This window comes from Marmota marmota, unplaced genomic scaffold (genome assembly GCF_001458135.2).
Source record: "Marmota marmota marmota unplaced genomic scaffold, marMar, whole genome shotgun sequence".
NCBI classification, from domain to species: domain Eukaryota; kingdom Metazoa; phylum Chordata; class Mammalia; order Rodentia; family Sciuridae; genus Marmota; species Marmota marmota.
Genome location: NW_026000026.1, coordinates 15,215,502 through 15,231,716, shown reverse-complemented (window position 1 = coordinate 15,231,716; position 16,215 = coordinate 15,215,502). Strand labels below are relative to the sequence as shown.

At 50.5% G+C, this 16,215-nt stretch overlaps 1 protein-coding gene across 1 annotated transcript in view; it reads right to left on the bottom strand.

Moving 5' to 3' along the window:
* Positions 1–16,215, bottom strand: part of Jph2 (junctophilin 2) — a 60,811-nt gene that overhangs the window by 4,010 nt on the left and 40,586 nt on the right. The window contains 2 exon segments of the mRNA XM_015480436.2: positions 1–188; positions 1,479–1,597. The exon segment at positions 1–188 is cut by the window's left edge and continues 288 nt beyond it. Of these exon segments, the coding sequence (XP_015335922.1) occupies positions 1–188; positions 1,479–1,597 (307 nt within the window).

Sequence of the window (16,215 nt, the reverse complement as noted above, 5' to 3'; positions counted from 1 at the left end):
CGGGGGAGTCCCGGCCGGCGACGGCGGGCCCCCTTCGGGCCGCGGGGTCTCGCGCTCGTGCAGCTGCGGGCTCTCGCGGGGCGGCTGCGGGACGCCTGCGGCGCCCGCGCCCCGCTCGGGGGGCTCCAGCAGGCTCTCCGAGTTCTCCAGGATCTCCTGCAGCAGCCGGCGCTTCTGATATTCCGGACCTGCGGGGCAACACAAGGAGGCTGCGTGGGAACCCCACTGCTGGATGATCCTGGGCCAGGCACGTCACCTCCTGAGCCTCGCTCATTTACTCAGCCAGCACTCAGGGCATGAGCTGAGCAATTTCCTAATATGAACTCGTTCGTTTTGATAACCCTATGAGATTGGTGCTATTGAAAACCTCCGATTTCCAGATGAAGAAAGAAAAGACCCAGAAAGGTTAAATCACTAGCCCAATGTCACACAGCAAAGGGCAGATGTGATGCTTTTAACTAGGACACTGGTCTCTTTACATCCCCTTGCCTGAAAAATGGGCCTAGTAATACCTATTTCATAAATAGCAATGGAAGGATAAATTTAGAAAATGTGTGCAAAATGACAAGCTCAGACCCTGGCACAGTAACAGCCATGGCTACCACCACCCAAGGCAAGCTAGTGTCACTCTTCCTGGGCCAGCAGGGGGAGCACTGTGACCAGAAGGGACGTCTCTGGGGCACAGACTGCACTCCTGCGTCTTCTATCTAGTGTCACTTGGGCTCCCTTACTGCAGTGCAGTCTGTCAGAGCCATTGGTCCTCCTTACTCTGCAGCCTCACTTCCCACCTCCCGTTGTGTGCCTCCCCATCTAACTGTTCCAAGCTCCTGTGCTTTGGGGCCTGCAGTTCTTTCCATTCAACTGTCCCACCCAGTACCCCCTGGTGCAGTAGTTCTCAAAAGTGTGGCCCCAGACCAGCAACATTGGCCCTGCCTGGTCCTCTAGGCATGGGCTCCACCCCAGACCTACAATCAGGACCTGGGGGAGGGGTGGGCCCAGCAGTCTGTGTCAAGATCAATCTTGAAGGACCTGATCTGTCACACAGCACTCATCATACTGCATGAAATTGAGGTTTACCAGTTGCCTTGCACGAAGTAGCACAGCTGGTGAGCAGCGGAGTCAGGATTTGAACACCTGCAGCCTGTGTGCCTCACCCCATGCTGTCTTTGAGCCCAGCACAGACCTGACGTTCAGGAAGTGCTCAATTAGTGCTTGACAAAGTATTGAGCAGGAGCAGGAAGGACCGTTTGCCCCCGCATCCACCAGAGACTTACCACTTCTCTAAGCTTCACCAGCCCCAACCAACAGGGACAGGCATGCAGGCAGAGATATGTCTCCTCCGTGTCCTTTTTCATTGTCCCATACCTTGTCTGCATCATGCCTCACAGTTTCCAAAACTTAGAAGCATTCATGAGCCTACTGAAGTATCTCAGCTTCCCAGCAAGCAAAAAAAAGTGCCCATTGCCCAGTGGCCCTACCTGGCTGATAGAAGTCTGGAGCCAGCTCCCTGGCCAGAGTGCGGGCAATGTTCGACTCCTGGTTGGCGGCCAGAGCAGCCTGTTCCGCTGCCTCAGCTTTGGCCCTGGCGTGGCTTGTCCTAAGGAGACAATAGGGCAGAACACTTAGGGTCCCACCAGAAAAACAGTCCTTGTTTCTTCTCCCCATCCCATGCAGAGACACCTGGACCCAGCATTCGCTCGCTCAGGCTGTCCATGGATATTTATCAAAGCCTGTGGCCAGAACATTTCCTGTACTTTCTGGGCACACGAGAGACCTCATGTTCCAGCCTCCCCTGCAGTTAGGTATGATGGGGTGACTCTCCTGGCCCCTGCGTTATGGGAAGCTCTGGTGTGTGTGCTGTCCAGGCCTGGCCATAAAAACCTTTTCCCTGTTGCTGGCTGCATGCAGAAGAGGCCAACGTCCCACGACAGGGCGTTTAACACCTTTTGCGTCACAGAGTCCTTTGGCAGTCTGGTGAAGCCTGTAGATCCATCTCAGAACAATGCTTTTAAAATGCACAAAATTCATGGGATTACAAAGGAAATCTGTAGTTATATCAACACACTGTCACCAAAATATTTAAAATAACAAATTTGCAATATAATAATGTATGTCCTTCTTTATTAACACATTAAACAAAATGTCTATCAGGCCTACTAACTACCATAATTTTAAAGTATAAATTAGCATAAAGGATATTTCAAAGATATCTGCAACAGTAATGTGATATGAAAATATGTATGATTTCCATTGACAACAAAATCACAGATACTGAGAACGGTACCATGGCTTATTGCCTACTTCTACAAATGAAGAAAATGCTGAATTTTAGTTAGAGGTTGGTAAAAAAAAAAAAAATAACACTTTTCCCCACCTCTAGTAGATACTTTTGCCCAGATCCCTTTACTGGGCAAATTGCACCTGCCTCCTAGCTAATGGCTCATTGCTACCCCAAGGATTGCAACCAACAGAAACCACTGTGTTCCACAGTTTAAAATGCCACTCCCTCTACCCTTGCCCAAGCAGCCCACACCAGTGACTGGCTGACACCAATCAAGCCCCTCTCACCCCAAGAGCAACCCACTGCAACCCTGGGGCCACAAACCCTTGCTCCAGAGGCCTCAGCTTCAGGCAGGGCTCCAAAAGAGACCACAGGCTTGCTCAGCTCCTTCCCCATCCCTCCTGATGCTCCCACCCCTCTTTCCTGGAAGCATGTCCTCAAAAAAAAAAAAAAAAAAAATCTCTGGATTAGGAGTCCCCATCTCACGCCATGTTTCTAGGGACTGGAACCTAAAACATCATTCAAGTTCATGGACTCTCCACATTCTACCCAGAGAATCCCTGGTGGACTCCAAATGAAGAAATGGAGTGGAAGGAGCCCAAGTGCATAATTGACAGCCCCTCCCACAGTCCTACACTGGGACGTGACAAGAGCAAACTTTAAACATTTATGAAGCACCTGAGATTTGAGAGATGTCTGTTTCAGCTGCCAGTCTAGCTATAGTAACAGCGGCCCCGTTTACCACAGGCCAGGCTCAGTGCTCCACTCCCGCACTAAGGGAATCAGTAAGATCATCTGCCATGATATCATGACATCTGGGGAAGCTGGTGCTGTTGTTCACCCTCTTTACAAACAGAAACTGAGATACAGACAGGTTAAGTAACTTGCCCAGGGTCACAGAGTCAGGAGGGCAGGAGTTGGGATGTTGAACCCTAACCTGGGTGCTCATGCTGCTCTTGAGCATGTGACAACTGTGGCCAAAAGCTGAGGCTTGAGACTCCTGCGGACAAGAAGATCCAGACCCCCTCACCACCATTAAGTCAAATATAATCAAATAAAAAGTATTTATTTACAACCATGAGATGTGCCAATTAGGAAGAGCATAGAAGACACTGGAGACACTGAACAGTGAGCCTTCCTAGAGGCTGGCAGAGGGTGGGTTGGCCCAGGAGGTTTCCCTGAGGATGGGACATTCAAGCTGAGACCTGGAGACACACATCCATTAGGCCTAGCAGAGGTGGGGAAGGCTGTGAGCTGGGCAGAGGCGAGCAAGCTCTAAGGCCCTGGTTAATTTTTCGGCATCTGAGTGCCCCTCACACTTCACCCTAACCCCAGACGAGGCAGAACCAAAATCAGAATCCAGGGCTGCTGATCCCAGATGTGCCCTCACCTGTTCCCAAGTCCCCCCACCCCGCCCCTGCGCGTGCGTGTGCGTGTGCCTGCGTGCGCGCTCCTGCGCCTGCACTTTGGGTTCAGTGAACCCTAGCCTGGCAGGGTGGCATGGGGGAGAGGACAGCGGCTTGGACGTCTTCTGGCCTGGGTGTGAGATTCTACCCCCCTGCTCATTGCTGAGTGGAGCGGAGCCTAGGGGCCCTGCTGGAATTCCCTGGAGAACTCAAGGTGGAGTGAGAGCCAGCAGAGGGGTTAACTCCCTGGGAGGCGGAGTGTCTCCAGCACACACTGGGCCCACAGTAAAGGAGATGGATTCCCTGAAGCTCCTACTATGTGCCAGGCCCTTTACCTTTGTCATCCCTTTCAGTCCTCACAACTGTCCATAGGAGGTTTTTGTCCATCTCTCCCCACCTCACGGGCAGGGAGACTGAAGCTCAGAGAGCCATCTCGCTCAAGGATGCAAAACAGTATCTCACATTGCGTGCCCAGGGCTCTACAGTAACCACCGTATTTCTCCCCCAGCCCCGTAGACGGATGCCTTCCTCCTTCCTCCCAGAGGACAAACCAGAGGGACAGTAGATGCTGGTAGATCACCAGTGCTCCCACAGCCAGGAAGCAGCAGCGTGAGAATTCAAGCTGAGGCACCCAGGAATCAGGGCCCTTGGACACAGGCTCCGCTCCACTCAGCAATGAGCAGTGGGCTAGAATCTCACACCCAGGCCAGCAGACGTCCAAGCTGCTGTCCTCTCCCCCATGCCACCCTGCCAGGCTAGGGTTCACTGAACCCAGAGCGCAGCCGCAGGAGCACGCACGCAGGCACACGCACACGCACACGCACACGCACACCCGGGGGCGGGGTGAGGGGGCTTGGGAACAGGTGAGGGCACATCTGGGATCAGCAGCCCTGGATTCTGATTTTGGCTCTGCCTCGTCTGGGGTTAGGGTGCAGATGCCGAAAACTTCCGTAATCCAGTTAAATCATATTTTCATATAACATTTAAAGTTAAAATTGAAATCCTGGGTAAGTAAATTATTTAGAAAATGTTTCACAGAGACTGATGGGACGCTGTGCTGGCGTCCCTCCCTTCCCCACCGCTCCCCAGCCCTGACCCCACTGGACCTTGGGTGCGCGGCTTTCCTCTCCGTGCCTCAGTTTCCCCGTCTGTAAAGTGGAGGTGACAGCTCTCCCCTGGTGGAGCTGCTGTGAATATGAAGGGGGTGGTGATGGCTTTGCTGGTGAGACAGTAAGTGGTGGCGGTGGTACAGGAAGACAGGGTGACATTTGCAATATCGAAATTCAAGGTGGTACGTGCGGAGCGGCAGGCTCACGTTGGCCTGCGCGTGGGTTTGTGTGAGACAAAGTCCTAAACTCTTCAGAGCCACTTCCAGGGGAACCTGAAACCCCAGGTCAGTGGGGGAGGGAAAGCACAAGGCAGGCGAAACTTCCAGCTGAGAAGATGCCCTTTTTTGGTCATGTGAGCTGAATGACGCTCATTTCCTGATCCCTAGTGAAGCTGAGTTGCAGGACTCCAGGCTGGAACCAGGGCAGCCTGCACAGAAGTGGAGATGGGGGTGGCCACGTAGCCCGAGACATGAGGGTTGCCGCATTGGAAGCAGGCATGCGCGGGACCTCTGCCCACCTCCATCAGCCTGGCACTGGCCACAGAACCCCTTACTAGCCCTCTCCCCAACCCCCATCCTCTCTAACCTCAGGGTGGCTTCTCGGCTCCCAGCCTGCAAGCCAGGAATCCCAGTATTCTCCCACACCCTCCTCCCCATCTCCTTCAACCCCAAAGCCAATCAGTCACCCACTCCTGCCTGTCCTGGCAAAGCCCCCCCAGCCCCAGCCCACGCGGTACACAGGGGTTGTGCCTGCCCGGGTACATTCCCAGGCCTCACCTCTTGCTTCAGGTCTTTGCAAGCCCTCTTGCCGTGCTCAAAGCAAAGCCCAAACACTCCACACAGCCTGCAGGGCTTCCCACGTCCTCTGCGTGAGGCAATCCTGATGGGGCATGCAGGGCAGCACCCAGATGAAGGGCAGGCAGAGCTGCTGTCTCCCAGAGGCCACTGCTTCCAGTCAGGTGCCACTCACGGGGTGGCCCTGCAAACCCTCCAGCATCCTCACCAGCTTGTCAGTAATGCAGGTTCTCAGGATCCACCCCAGACCTTCTGAATCTCAATCGGAGCGGGAGGAGCCCAGGAACCTGTGTTCCACAAGCCCTCCAGACACCCGCAGCTCACCAAAGACAGAGAAGCGTGACAGAGAGGTAATCAGCCTGCCCAAGCCCTGGGAGCCTCAAATGCTTTCTTTAAGCACCATGAGCCCTCCCTGGTCTAGGCCCTGCGGGGATGACACAGGGACCACCTCTTCTCTGACTACTCGCCACATGGAGGTTGATGCCTCTGGGCGAGGGTCTTCTAGGATGGCTCTGAGCCTGCTGGGGAAGTGAGGGGAACAGTAACTAGGTCAGGGGGTGGGGCGGGGAGAAGCCGCTCTTCTTGATGGCATTCAGATGGATTATCTTTCGTCAGCAGGGTTAAAAATAAGGCTGGTGGTTCTGGGATGGGGCAGGGCTATCACTCAACAGAACCACTTTGGGGCGCATGCACCACTACCTCCCCCATCCCATAGCTTCCTTTCCCATCCCCAGGCCCCTCGCTGCTTGGTTATAGCTGGTCTTGTTTCCCAGTTGTCTTCACCATGCATTGGTGGCTTCATGGGACCAGAAGGGGACACTCACTAGTCTCATCTTGACTCCAGGCCTTTGCTCGGGCTGTTCCCCCAACCTGGAATGTCCTTCTCCTCCCTCCATACTTACAACTTTAAAGGTCCAGCTAAAGACCCCTGACCACTCATTGGTCCATTTATTCATACGATTTATGGAATGTCTACCATGAGCCACGCACGGTTCTGGGCATTGTGGACTCGACAGGCATCTTTGTGAGCTCCCTCATGGACCTCACATTCTAATGCAGGACTCAGACAGTGCCAGCAGCAGGCTGAATCCAGCTCCTGGTCTGTGTCTGACTGCCCTTGAACTAAGAACTCTTATTATATTTTTAAGGGGTTGAAAAAAAACAAAAAACAAAGGAGTAATATATTGTGAAACATGAAAAGTATATGAAGTTCCAATTTCAGTATCCATATAAAGTTTTATTGGAACGCAGCCACACTCATCCGTTTATGTTCTGTCTGGAGTTAGGTGGTTGCCATAGAGACTGCACGACAAGCAAAGCCAAAAATATTTCCCATCTGGGTCCTTTTCAGAAAAAGCTTACCACCTCTGTTCTGACGCATTGCCTCCACAAATGTTTCTTCTACTACTAAAACTAATAGCATTGATTGGGGTTATTTGTTGAGCACATTGTGCCCAGCTCTGTGCTATGGCCTTCTTGATAGCTGTGACCTAAAGACGTGTAATTACATTACAGTATCCAGCTTAACAAGACTGTGGCCATCTTGGTTATAGCCACCATCTTGCCCTCCAGGTGACCCTGGCACTCATCCCAAACCCTATAGGACAAACAAGTCATTAAGAGAGTCAACCAAGCATGTTGTGCCAGGCACTGATGCCTGGACTGTTTCTTAACTGACATTTGGCACGTTAATAGCTTTTGAGAAAGGTCAGGTAAATAGCGCTTGGCCGCAGCCCACCTTTGTCTTGCTTCACTTATAAATTCCTTCCTCCTGCCTTGGAGTGAGGGGATTCTTTTGTCTTGCCACTGTCCTAGGCACACTTCTGTCTGCGGATCCTAAGAAATTGTGCTTTCTGTGATCCTTTGGACCCGTCTGTGTCTTTCTTTGGTCTCACGGCACCTTCCACCTTTGGTGACTGATGCTTCTACGGGAACTGAGTTTTTCCAAAACACACCTTTCTCATTGTCACACAGTTAGAAATCGAATGTGCCCAAGCTCTTACCCATTACCCTGAGCCACATCCCTCTGGGCTCCACACCGAGGTAGGTTGAGCCCTATTCTCTGTGGGAAGGGACCAAGCTTGGGGAAGAACAGGTCCCAGCAGCCACTTGGGGATCCTGCACCCTAACAACACAGCCCTGCCAGGCCCACTGGGCCTCATTTCTGGAAATCAGTAGTTAAACAGGAGCTCAGAGCAAAGCGTCTAAATGACACCATGGCATGGCTAACAGGGACAGCTGGTCGGGCCAGATCCAGACTCTGCTCTCACAACCCTGAGAGGTCTGAGCCTTCCTGAGACCCAGTCTCCTCTCCCGCAAAGTGGGGATAGTAACAGCACCTAGCTCAGAGGAAAAGACAGAGGAGAAAGCGCGTCAGCGAGTACCCACACGGCTAAGGGACAGTGGCGGGCACACACAAAGTGCTGTATAGATGCTTGTTAAATAAAAATAAGAAGCACAGTTTGTTTGGAGAGGACTAAACGAAAAATCCTGAATATACTAAATGTCACCATTTTTTCACTTTAGAATGGAAAAAAAAAAATCCTCAGAACAAAGAGGTTTGGTAGACTGGGCAGATAATTGTTCCCAGCTCAGGACTCTGCCAACGTTTCTGGCCGCTACAGAGGTGGTGATGGAGACAGTGCAGCCAAGTGTCTTCCTGAGGGAGAATGCTTCAGATGCCACAACCCTGCCTTCTCCCAAAATAGCTCCTCGCCCCCAGCTCTTACTGGACAGGCCTGTTTCCCTAGAATGACCAAGGCCAGCCTAACGGAATGGAGGACCCTGGCTCGGTGTCCAGTGGCTGGCCCAGAGAGCTCCCCAGGAGGAAGCCCCCTCTCTCAGGGATGTGGGCAGGACGGAGTCCTGGACCCACAGACCCTTCCCTGCCACACCATTTGCTCCCATTTGCCAAATTGATCCTGAGCCCCTGCCACAGGTGGGCCACATCAGGTGCTAGAGAGAGAGTGGCCAATGAGCAGGTGGCACCACACCAGGAAGCCCCTCACCAGAGAGGCTAAGGGTGCAAACTCAAGCCCCGATCATAGCACCATGTCCCATTCTAAGATCTGACCTTTGATCTTTGGCCTCAGTTCCTTCAGTGGTCTCTAAATAAAATATAAAATAGGTCTGGGGATGTGGCTCAGTGGCTCAGTAGCTCAATCCTTGGTACTCCCACCCAAAAATTTACCTCATAAATCTGAAATGAGATAGCAAAAAAAGTGTTGAGCGTAAACTGAGCACTTAATAGTAGTTACCATTATTGCTGTTTTTATTAGTATTGTCAAAATGCTTACCAGAATTCCCTTCCAAAATTCTATCTGCTGCCAACAAATGGAGACAGGCTGTCTCAAGGCTGTTCTGAGGTCCACCCACACTAGAGCACCCACCAGGACTTCATTCCTCTCTATTGCCAAATGATAGATCATTGTGTGGATAAGCTGAGTTTGTTCACATCAATTGATGGAAATTGGGGTGGTTTCCATTTGGGGGTTATTGTGAATTCTGCTGCTTGGATATTCATGTACAAGTTTTTGAATGGAGGCATGTTGTCATTTCAAACTGCTGGGTTACATGGTACCTCTGTTTAACCTTCCATGCACCACCAGGTTATCTTGCTAAGTGGCTGCTCTATTTCAGTCTCCCAGCAACATCTGAGGGCTCCAGTTCTTCCACATCTGTGCCAACACTTGTGATTGTCCACCTTTTTAATTATGAGCATACTGGGGACTTGTGAAATGGTACCTCATTGTGATTCTGAGTTATATTTCTCTAAGGACTAATGATTTTGAACATCACTTTATATACTTAAAGTCCATTTGTTTATCTTCTTAAAAGAAATGTCTGTTTAGATCCTTTGCCCACATTTTTTTATTATTATTGAGTTGTGAAAGTTCTTTATTTATTCTAGACACATGCCCCTTAGCAGATATATCATTTGCGGTATTTTTCCCATCCTTCTGGTTGACGTTTCACTTTTTTTGATAGTGCCCTTTGAAGTAAAAAAGTCTCAATTTGTTGTTGTTCGTTTGTTTCAGAAGTACTAGGGATTGAACAAAGGACCTCCTCACACATGCTAGGCAAGTGCACTATCCCTGAGCCACCAGCCCCCCTTTATTTTATTTGGAGTCGGGGTCTCATGCAGTTGCCCAGGCTGACCTGGAACTTGCAATCTGCCGCCTCAGCCTTCCAAACAGCTGGGATTACAGGCGTGCACCATCACGCCCAGCGAAAGTTTCACATTTTAATGAAGTTCAAGTCATCTATTTTTTGTCTTTTGTCCTCTGGACATTTGGTGTCATACCTGAGATGGCTTTGCCTAACCCAAGGTCACAAAGAATTCCTCCTATCTTTTCTTCTATGAGTTTTACGGTTTTAATTCTCTCATTTATGTCTCTGAGCATCACTTCTCACAAAAAAAAAGGACAGATACACTAAGGGTTCATACCACCTTACAAGGTAGATATCACCACCATTTTACAGATGGGGAAACAGAGGAACAGAGAAGTTGTGTCACTTATTCATGATTATTAAAGTGCAAGTTGAGCCATGGATGGCCCCTGCTATGGAAAGATAGAGTCTAGGAGGAGAGATACGACAGGTGAGAAGTCCTGAGAGTAGAACGAAAGAAGGTTAGTGGGCTCTGGAAGCCCATCTGGGGGGGTGCTATTTTACTATTTGAATTTTTTTTATAATACATATACAAAAAATGCATACACATATGTATTTTATTATTTCTATGTTGCATATTATAGAATGTATCATATAAACATATGTACATGTATCATAAAAATAATATGGCTTCCTTGTAGAAAATTTTGGAAAACAAGGAATTTTTTTTTAATTGCTGTTTACATTTTGGTGTTGTGAGGTGGTTAGGATGGTGGGTGACTTCCTGAAGTCCTCCAGGCTTCAGCTTTTCCATCCGTAAAATGGGGGTATGAACAGCCCTGCCTCACAGAGTGGCTGGGACTGTAGAACAAATTCATACAGAAAACCCTAGAACAGGCCCTGGCACAGTAAGCCCCAGGCCAGTGTGCCCAGCAGCGGAAAGTGGTTTGCTCTAGTTGAAGGGGAGAAAGGGGTGGTATTGGGGATTCGGGTTCTGAGTTGGGGTGGAGGCAGGAGCTGTGCTACCCTCCACTGCTCTATGCAGAAATGACCCAGCCAAAACCCCCTGGCCACAAAGGTAGCCCTTGCAGATCATGTTTTATGGCAAATCTTGCTCCTTATGGAAGAACCTCCAGCCCCATGAGAGTGGAGGCGTGGCCCTCCCAGCCGAGATGGGCAGGCCAAGCCACAAGAGTGTATTTACCCCATGTTAAGTGTGTGCTCGTCACTTGATCTGAGTGGCTGGCTGAAAAATGGCCCCAAAGATATCCAACTCCTAATCCCGGACTCTGTGAATGTCACCTTATATGGTGATACAGCCTTGGCAGATGTGATTAAAATAAAGATCTTGAGATAGAGAGACACTCCTGCATCACAGGGCAGGCCCTGAATGGAATCGCAGCGTCCTGAGCGGGAAGCGAGGGAGATTAGGTAGAAAAGAGGAAGAAGCCCGGTGCCAGGGAAGCAAGATTGGGGTGAGGGGCTTAGAGTCTGAGGAAATGTCCTGACAAGGATCCCAGGACAGTGAGGGGCTGTAAAGCAAAGAACAGGCTTTCCTCTCAGAGGTCCTGCAGGAGCAACCCCGCTGACAGCCAACCCTGCCTCCAGAGGGGAAGACGGGAACCTGTGTTGCCACCGGATTTGTGGACACTTGTTACAGCAGCAGTAGGAGACTAGAACTACCTATGTGATCACATGTCATTCTCCTCGGAATGACCCACTTCCCTGGAGAAAGAACCCAGGCTGAGGAGATCATTTGCCTAGAAGAGCAACTTGCACACTTTCACAGATAGAAAGTGCAGAGTTGGCCAAATGGGAACCCAAGTCCACCTGGGCTTTGCTGACCCCCCGGACTGCTCCAGGGTTTCAGTTCAGGCTGAGCAGCGGTGGAAGGTGGCCTGAACTGAAAGCCTCTCCAGGGCGCTGTCCCAGGGCCTGTCAGAGAGGGCGCAGAGCTGGTGGTTATCAGTAGCGCTCCCCTCTCCTGCCCCAAGAGGGCTGTCTGGAGGAGGCTGGCAGCTCCAGGCTGACTGTGGGACTGAGGAGGCTGGGCTGCACTTCAGCAACTGGTGAAATGACAGGGAGGGGGCCTGGGGCCTGGCTCCTCCTTTCCACTGGGGACTGGGCCTGCCATCCAACCTGAGCCAGCTGCCCACAGCGGCCTTCGTTGCATGAACTGGCAAAAGCTTCAAAGCAGATCAGCAGAATTTCCTTTCCAAAAAGTCACTCTTGATTTTAAAACGACGTTTTACAAATTGTCAGAAGAGCACTATTAAAGCAATGCCACTCAGAAGTCACTCCACTAACATGACAGCTATTCTTCAACTTCTGAGGTGTCTTCTCTAGACTATGGGTACACTTACTTTTTTAACAGGGTTGTGGATGTGATAAAGACTGAATTTGGAGTCACTGTGGCTAAGAGCATGGAATCTGAAGTCATGCTCCCTGGGTTTGAATTCCTGACTCCAACATTTCCTAGCTGTGTGACCTGCACAAGTCACCTAACCTCTCTGTACACTCATTTTCTCTTCTGCAAAACGAAGTGGCAGGCAGATCTCTCAGATGGCTCCTGGGAGTCATACCCTTGTGTAATTCCCTCCCTTCAAGTGTGTAGTAGACCTAGTGACACAGTTCTAATGTAGAGAGTATGGCATAAATGATGCCACGTCTTTCCATACTAGTTTATTAAAGAGTGTGACCTCTCTTACTAGCAGACTCTCTCTGGCTTTAATAAAGCAAGCTGCTGTGCTGGGGAGCCCATGTGGCCCAGAACTGAGGATGGCCTCCAGCCAACAGCCAGGGAGGAAATGAGGCCCAGAGGCCTACAGGACACAGAATCCTGATAACAGCCCTGTGTGTGAGCTGCCAATAGGGCCCTCCCCAGCTCAGCCTTCAGATGAGACCAGGCCCCAGCCAACACCTCGGCTGCAGCCTCAAGAAACCCTGAGCCAGAGGACCCAGCTAGCCACGCCTGCCCCAGAAGCTGTAAGATAAAAAATGTGTGTTCTATTTTGTTTGTGGTGCTAGGGATTGAACTCAGAGCCTCACAAATACTAGACAAGAAGCCTATTCCCAGGCCCTTTTTAATCATTTACTTTTATTTTGAGACAGGGTCAAGCTAAGTCACTCAGGCTGGCCCTGAACATGTGATCCTCCTGCCTCGGTCTCTCAAATAGCTGGGATCACTGTGTATGCCACCATGCCCTGCAAGTGTGTTGTTTTAAGATGCTCTGTTGGGACAGGTGCAGGGGTGCACACCTATAATCCTAGCAGTTTGGGATGCTGAAGCTGGAGGGTTAGAAGTTTAAGGCCAGCCTTAGCCACTTAGTGAGAATTTGTCCCAAAATTAATAAAACATAAAATGGCCTGGGGATGTGGCTCAGTGGTTAAACACCCTGGATTCAATCCCTGGTACAAAAAAAAAAAAAGTTTGGGAGCAATAACTAATAGCAGATACCTAATAGATAACTAATACTTGACAGATAACTAATACAACCAGAATAATAACGATGTCTACCTCAGAAGGTCATTATGATAATTTAAATGAGTTAACATTTAGAGAACAATGTCCTATTACACGTTTTCAGCTTGAATAATTTTGCAAGTTTCCTTCCATACATTCAGAGTTATCATTTCAAATTCTTCAATCTGTTTTCTTCTTTATAAATTGAGCATCCACCTATTTTCATATTGGTGATTTCCCCTCCAGGAAGCTGTCCAGCAAATACGCTCTCATGGTGCAAAACGACACAGGTACAAGAGTGTTTGCTGCGACACCGTTTGTGACAGCAAATGACCGGAAGCAAAGCCCAAGCCCAAGCCAGGAACTGGTCAATGCATCACAGCACGGCCATCTGAAGGACTGTTAGGTAGCCAGGTCCAGGAATGGAATCCATCTTTATACGGACACAGATAGGTTAAGCTCAAGACAGGTTAGGTTCAAAGGCAACTTGTAACGCTTCGGTAAACCAACACGTTTGCTGTTCTATGTGAAAGGATATTTATGGAAGAATGGGTAAGAAACAGTAATGCCCAATGGGAAGGAGGCTCGGTGTCAGGGAATGAGGTGGAAGAAGGAAAGGAAGAAGAAGGCAAGGGAGCCCCACCCCACTCTCCATCCCGGGGCGACTGTCCACAGCCAGCATCACCCAGCGCCCTTGCCCTCCAGTTCCCAGCTGGGTCCAGCCAGTCAGGGGCAGGGGCATAGCAAGCAGCTAGAGTGTGGAGGAGAGAGGATCTGGGTGCTGGCTGCCCTGTCCCTCCTCCACAGCTGAGCTCTCACCCACCAGCCTCTAGTAACAATACCATGTCCACCCTTTGCCCCTTCAGAACTGGGGTACTAATGGCTTCCCATTGCACTAGTCCTAGACACCCTAACACTCCTGGTTAATGTTCTGGCTCATCTCTGCAAACACTGCCTTCATTAGATTCTTCATTAAACCCTTGGAATATGCCCTTTCCTGCCAGGATCCTGACTGGCATGACCCTTTTAGGCCTGGATGTGAGTGTGATATACCCATTCCAAACACGCTGATAAATATATATCAAAATCTATCATCTTGGTGCCAGGACCTTTAGCAGTATGGTTTAATTTATTCCTTAAAACAACCCTTAGTGGTGGGATTATCATGTCCACTCAATAGACAGGAAAACCAGGCTCCAAGAGGCAGCCGTGACCTACGGGCATAGCCTCACAGTCAGGAAGCCCTGGCATGGCTAGATCTGCAGGTCCCTGGGACCCCACGCCTGCGCTAAGCCTCGCTGCAGGGATCTCGGGCATCAGTGCAGGACGGCGCTGGGGCTTCCTCTGGCTAACCTCCTTCCTGCCAGTGAGAAACCCGAGTTTCCTGGGCTGGTCCTGCTCCATCTGAGGTTCTCTAATTCCTTCTTGGAGCTAGAAGACTCCACATAGGGAGAGAAGCGATGTAAAACATACCTAGCAACCGGTATGGAAAGGGCGGGGAACTGTATGGAGGGCCCTGGCCATCCAGGTGGCTAGTCATTGAGCTGCCGGGTGCTGGACAAGACAACGTCCTGGGCAAGAGGCCAAGTAGACAGGACAGCAACAGGAGATAGGGGATCCTCAGGAGCTCAGAGCAGCTGCTAGTTACAAACTGGGACAGAATCCGCTGAACTTCAACAACTGGCATGATCCTGCTGGAGCACCAGCTGGACGCTGACCCTGGGGGTGTGTGTTTTCCTTCCAATTTCTCATCTGATCTCCAGAGACCACCCCCCGCAAATCTGATCTTGACCCTCTGCATATGACCCCACAGTGCCCAAGGACAATGTGGAAGTCCTTTAATATGAATTTGTGACTTAGATGGTGCCAACCTCTCCAGTCTGACTCTAAGCTCAGCCCTCCGGACAGACAGAAGCTTCCTGTTCCTCGAAGGTGCTCTACCTGCTGTTTTCTCTCTAGGGTTTGACTAGGCTGTTCCCTCTCCTGGGCCTACTGCCCCCACCGGCTATTCTCCACTTCATGATCTGCTTATCCTTCAGGACCCTTGCCCAGGAAGGCTTACCCTGACCAGATCTCTGTTCTTACGGTCCCCGTACTTGGCTGCCCAGCTACTTCATCTTCTTTCCGTTGGTCTGTGAGCCCCCAAGGGGCACAGAGAGGCTACCACCTGGCAGGCCTATCTGTCCACCCCTAGATTAGGCTTAACACGTATCTTCGGATGTGTCTTGCTCTACAGAGCACATATATTTAACTGCAAGACTCACAGAGCTGAAGGACCCTCAGGAAGCATCCCATCTCATCAAACACCAAAACAGTGACAAAATGGGGACACCAAGGCCCAGAGAAGCCTGTATGATCATTTTCAATTTTTCAAAATTGAAATGAGTCATTGTGTTTGCTACTTGTTACAGACCTGTTGGAAGGGTCACTTACTATGTGACAGAGACTATTCTGAGCGCCTGCACATACTGCATCACTTAACCTGAACAATGACCTTAGGAGAGACGTACTATTATAATTTGCAGTGTCCAGATGAGGGGGCTGGACTATGAGCACTTCAAGAACTTGCCCAGGGGCACACAGGCAGCAAGGGTTGGGGATGCACAAGGTCTGGGTCCAGCACCTGCATAGTGACCACAGGAACCCGGAGGAGGCAGCAGGCCCTACTTCTTCCTCCTCTGTGGAGACCAGCCTAGGCCTGGGCACACAGTAATGCTCACAGTAGCCTTGGGCTGTCAGGAGCACGTGATCACATAGCAGGTGTTAAAGGGGTAAAACCTGAGACCTCTTCCAGCCTCTTGCCCTAGGAAGCAAGGCTTTCACCTAGGAGTTGAGATGGTCTCTTGATAGAAAATTGGAGATAGGACCTAGCCCCTACCACCTCTCCAAGACCATGATTGTCTACATGTTCTGGGAGGCAATAGAGCCTGCTGGCAACGGGTCTTACCATTTGCCTGCTCTGATCTTTGGGTGCAATCCCCTGGGAGGGTGCCGAATCCCTGGGGCCCGTGACCACCACCACCACCATCATTAACAGCTGATACTTGCTGAG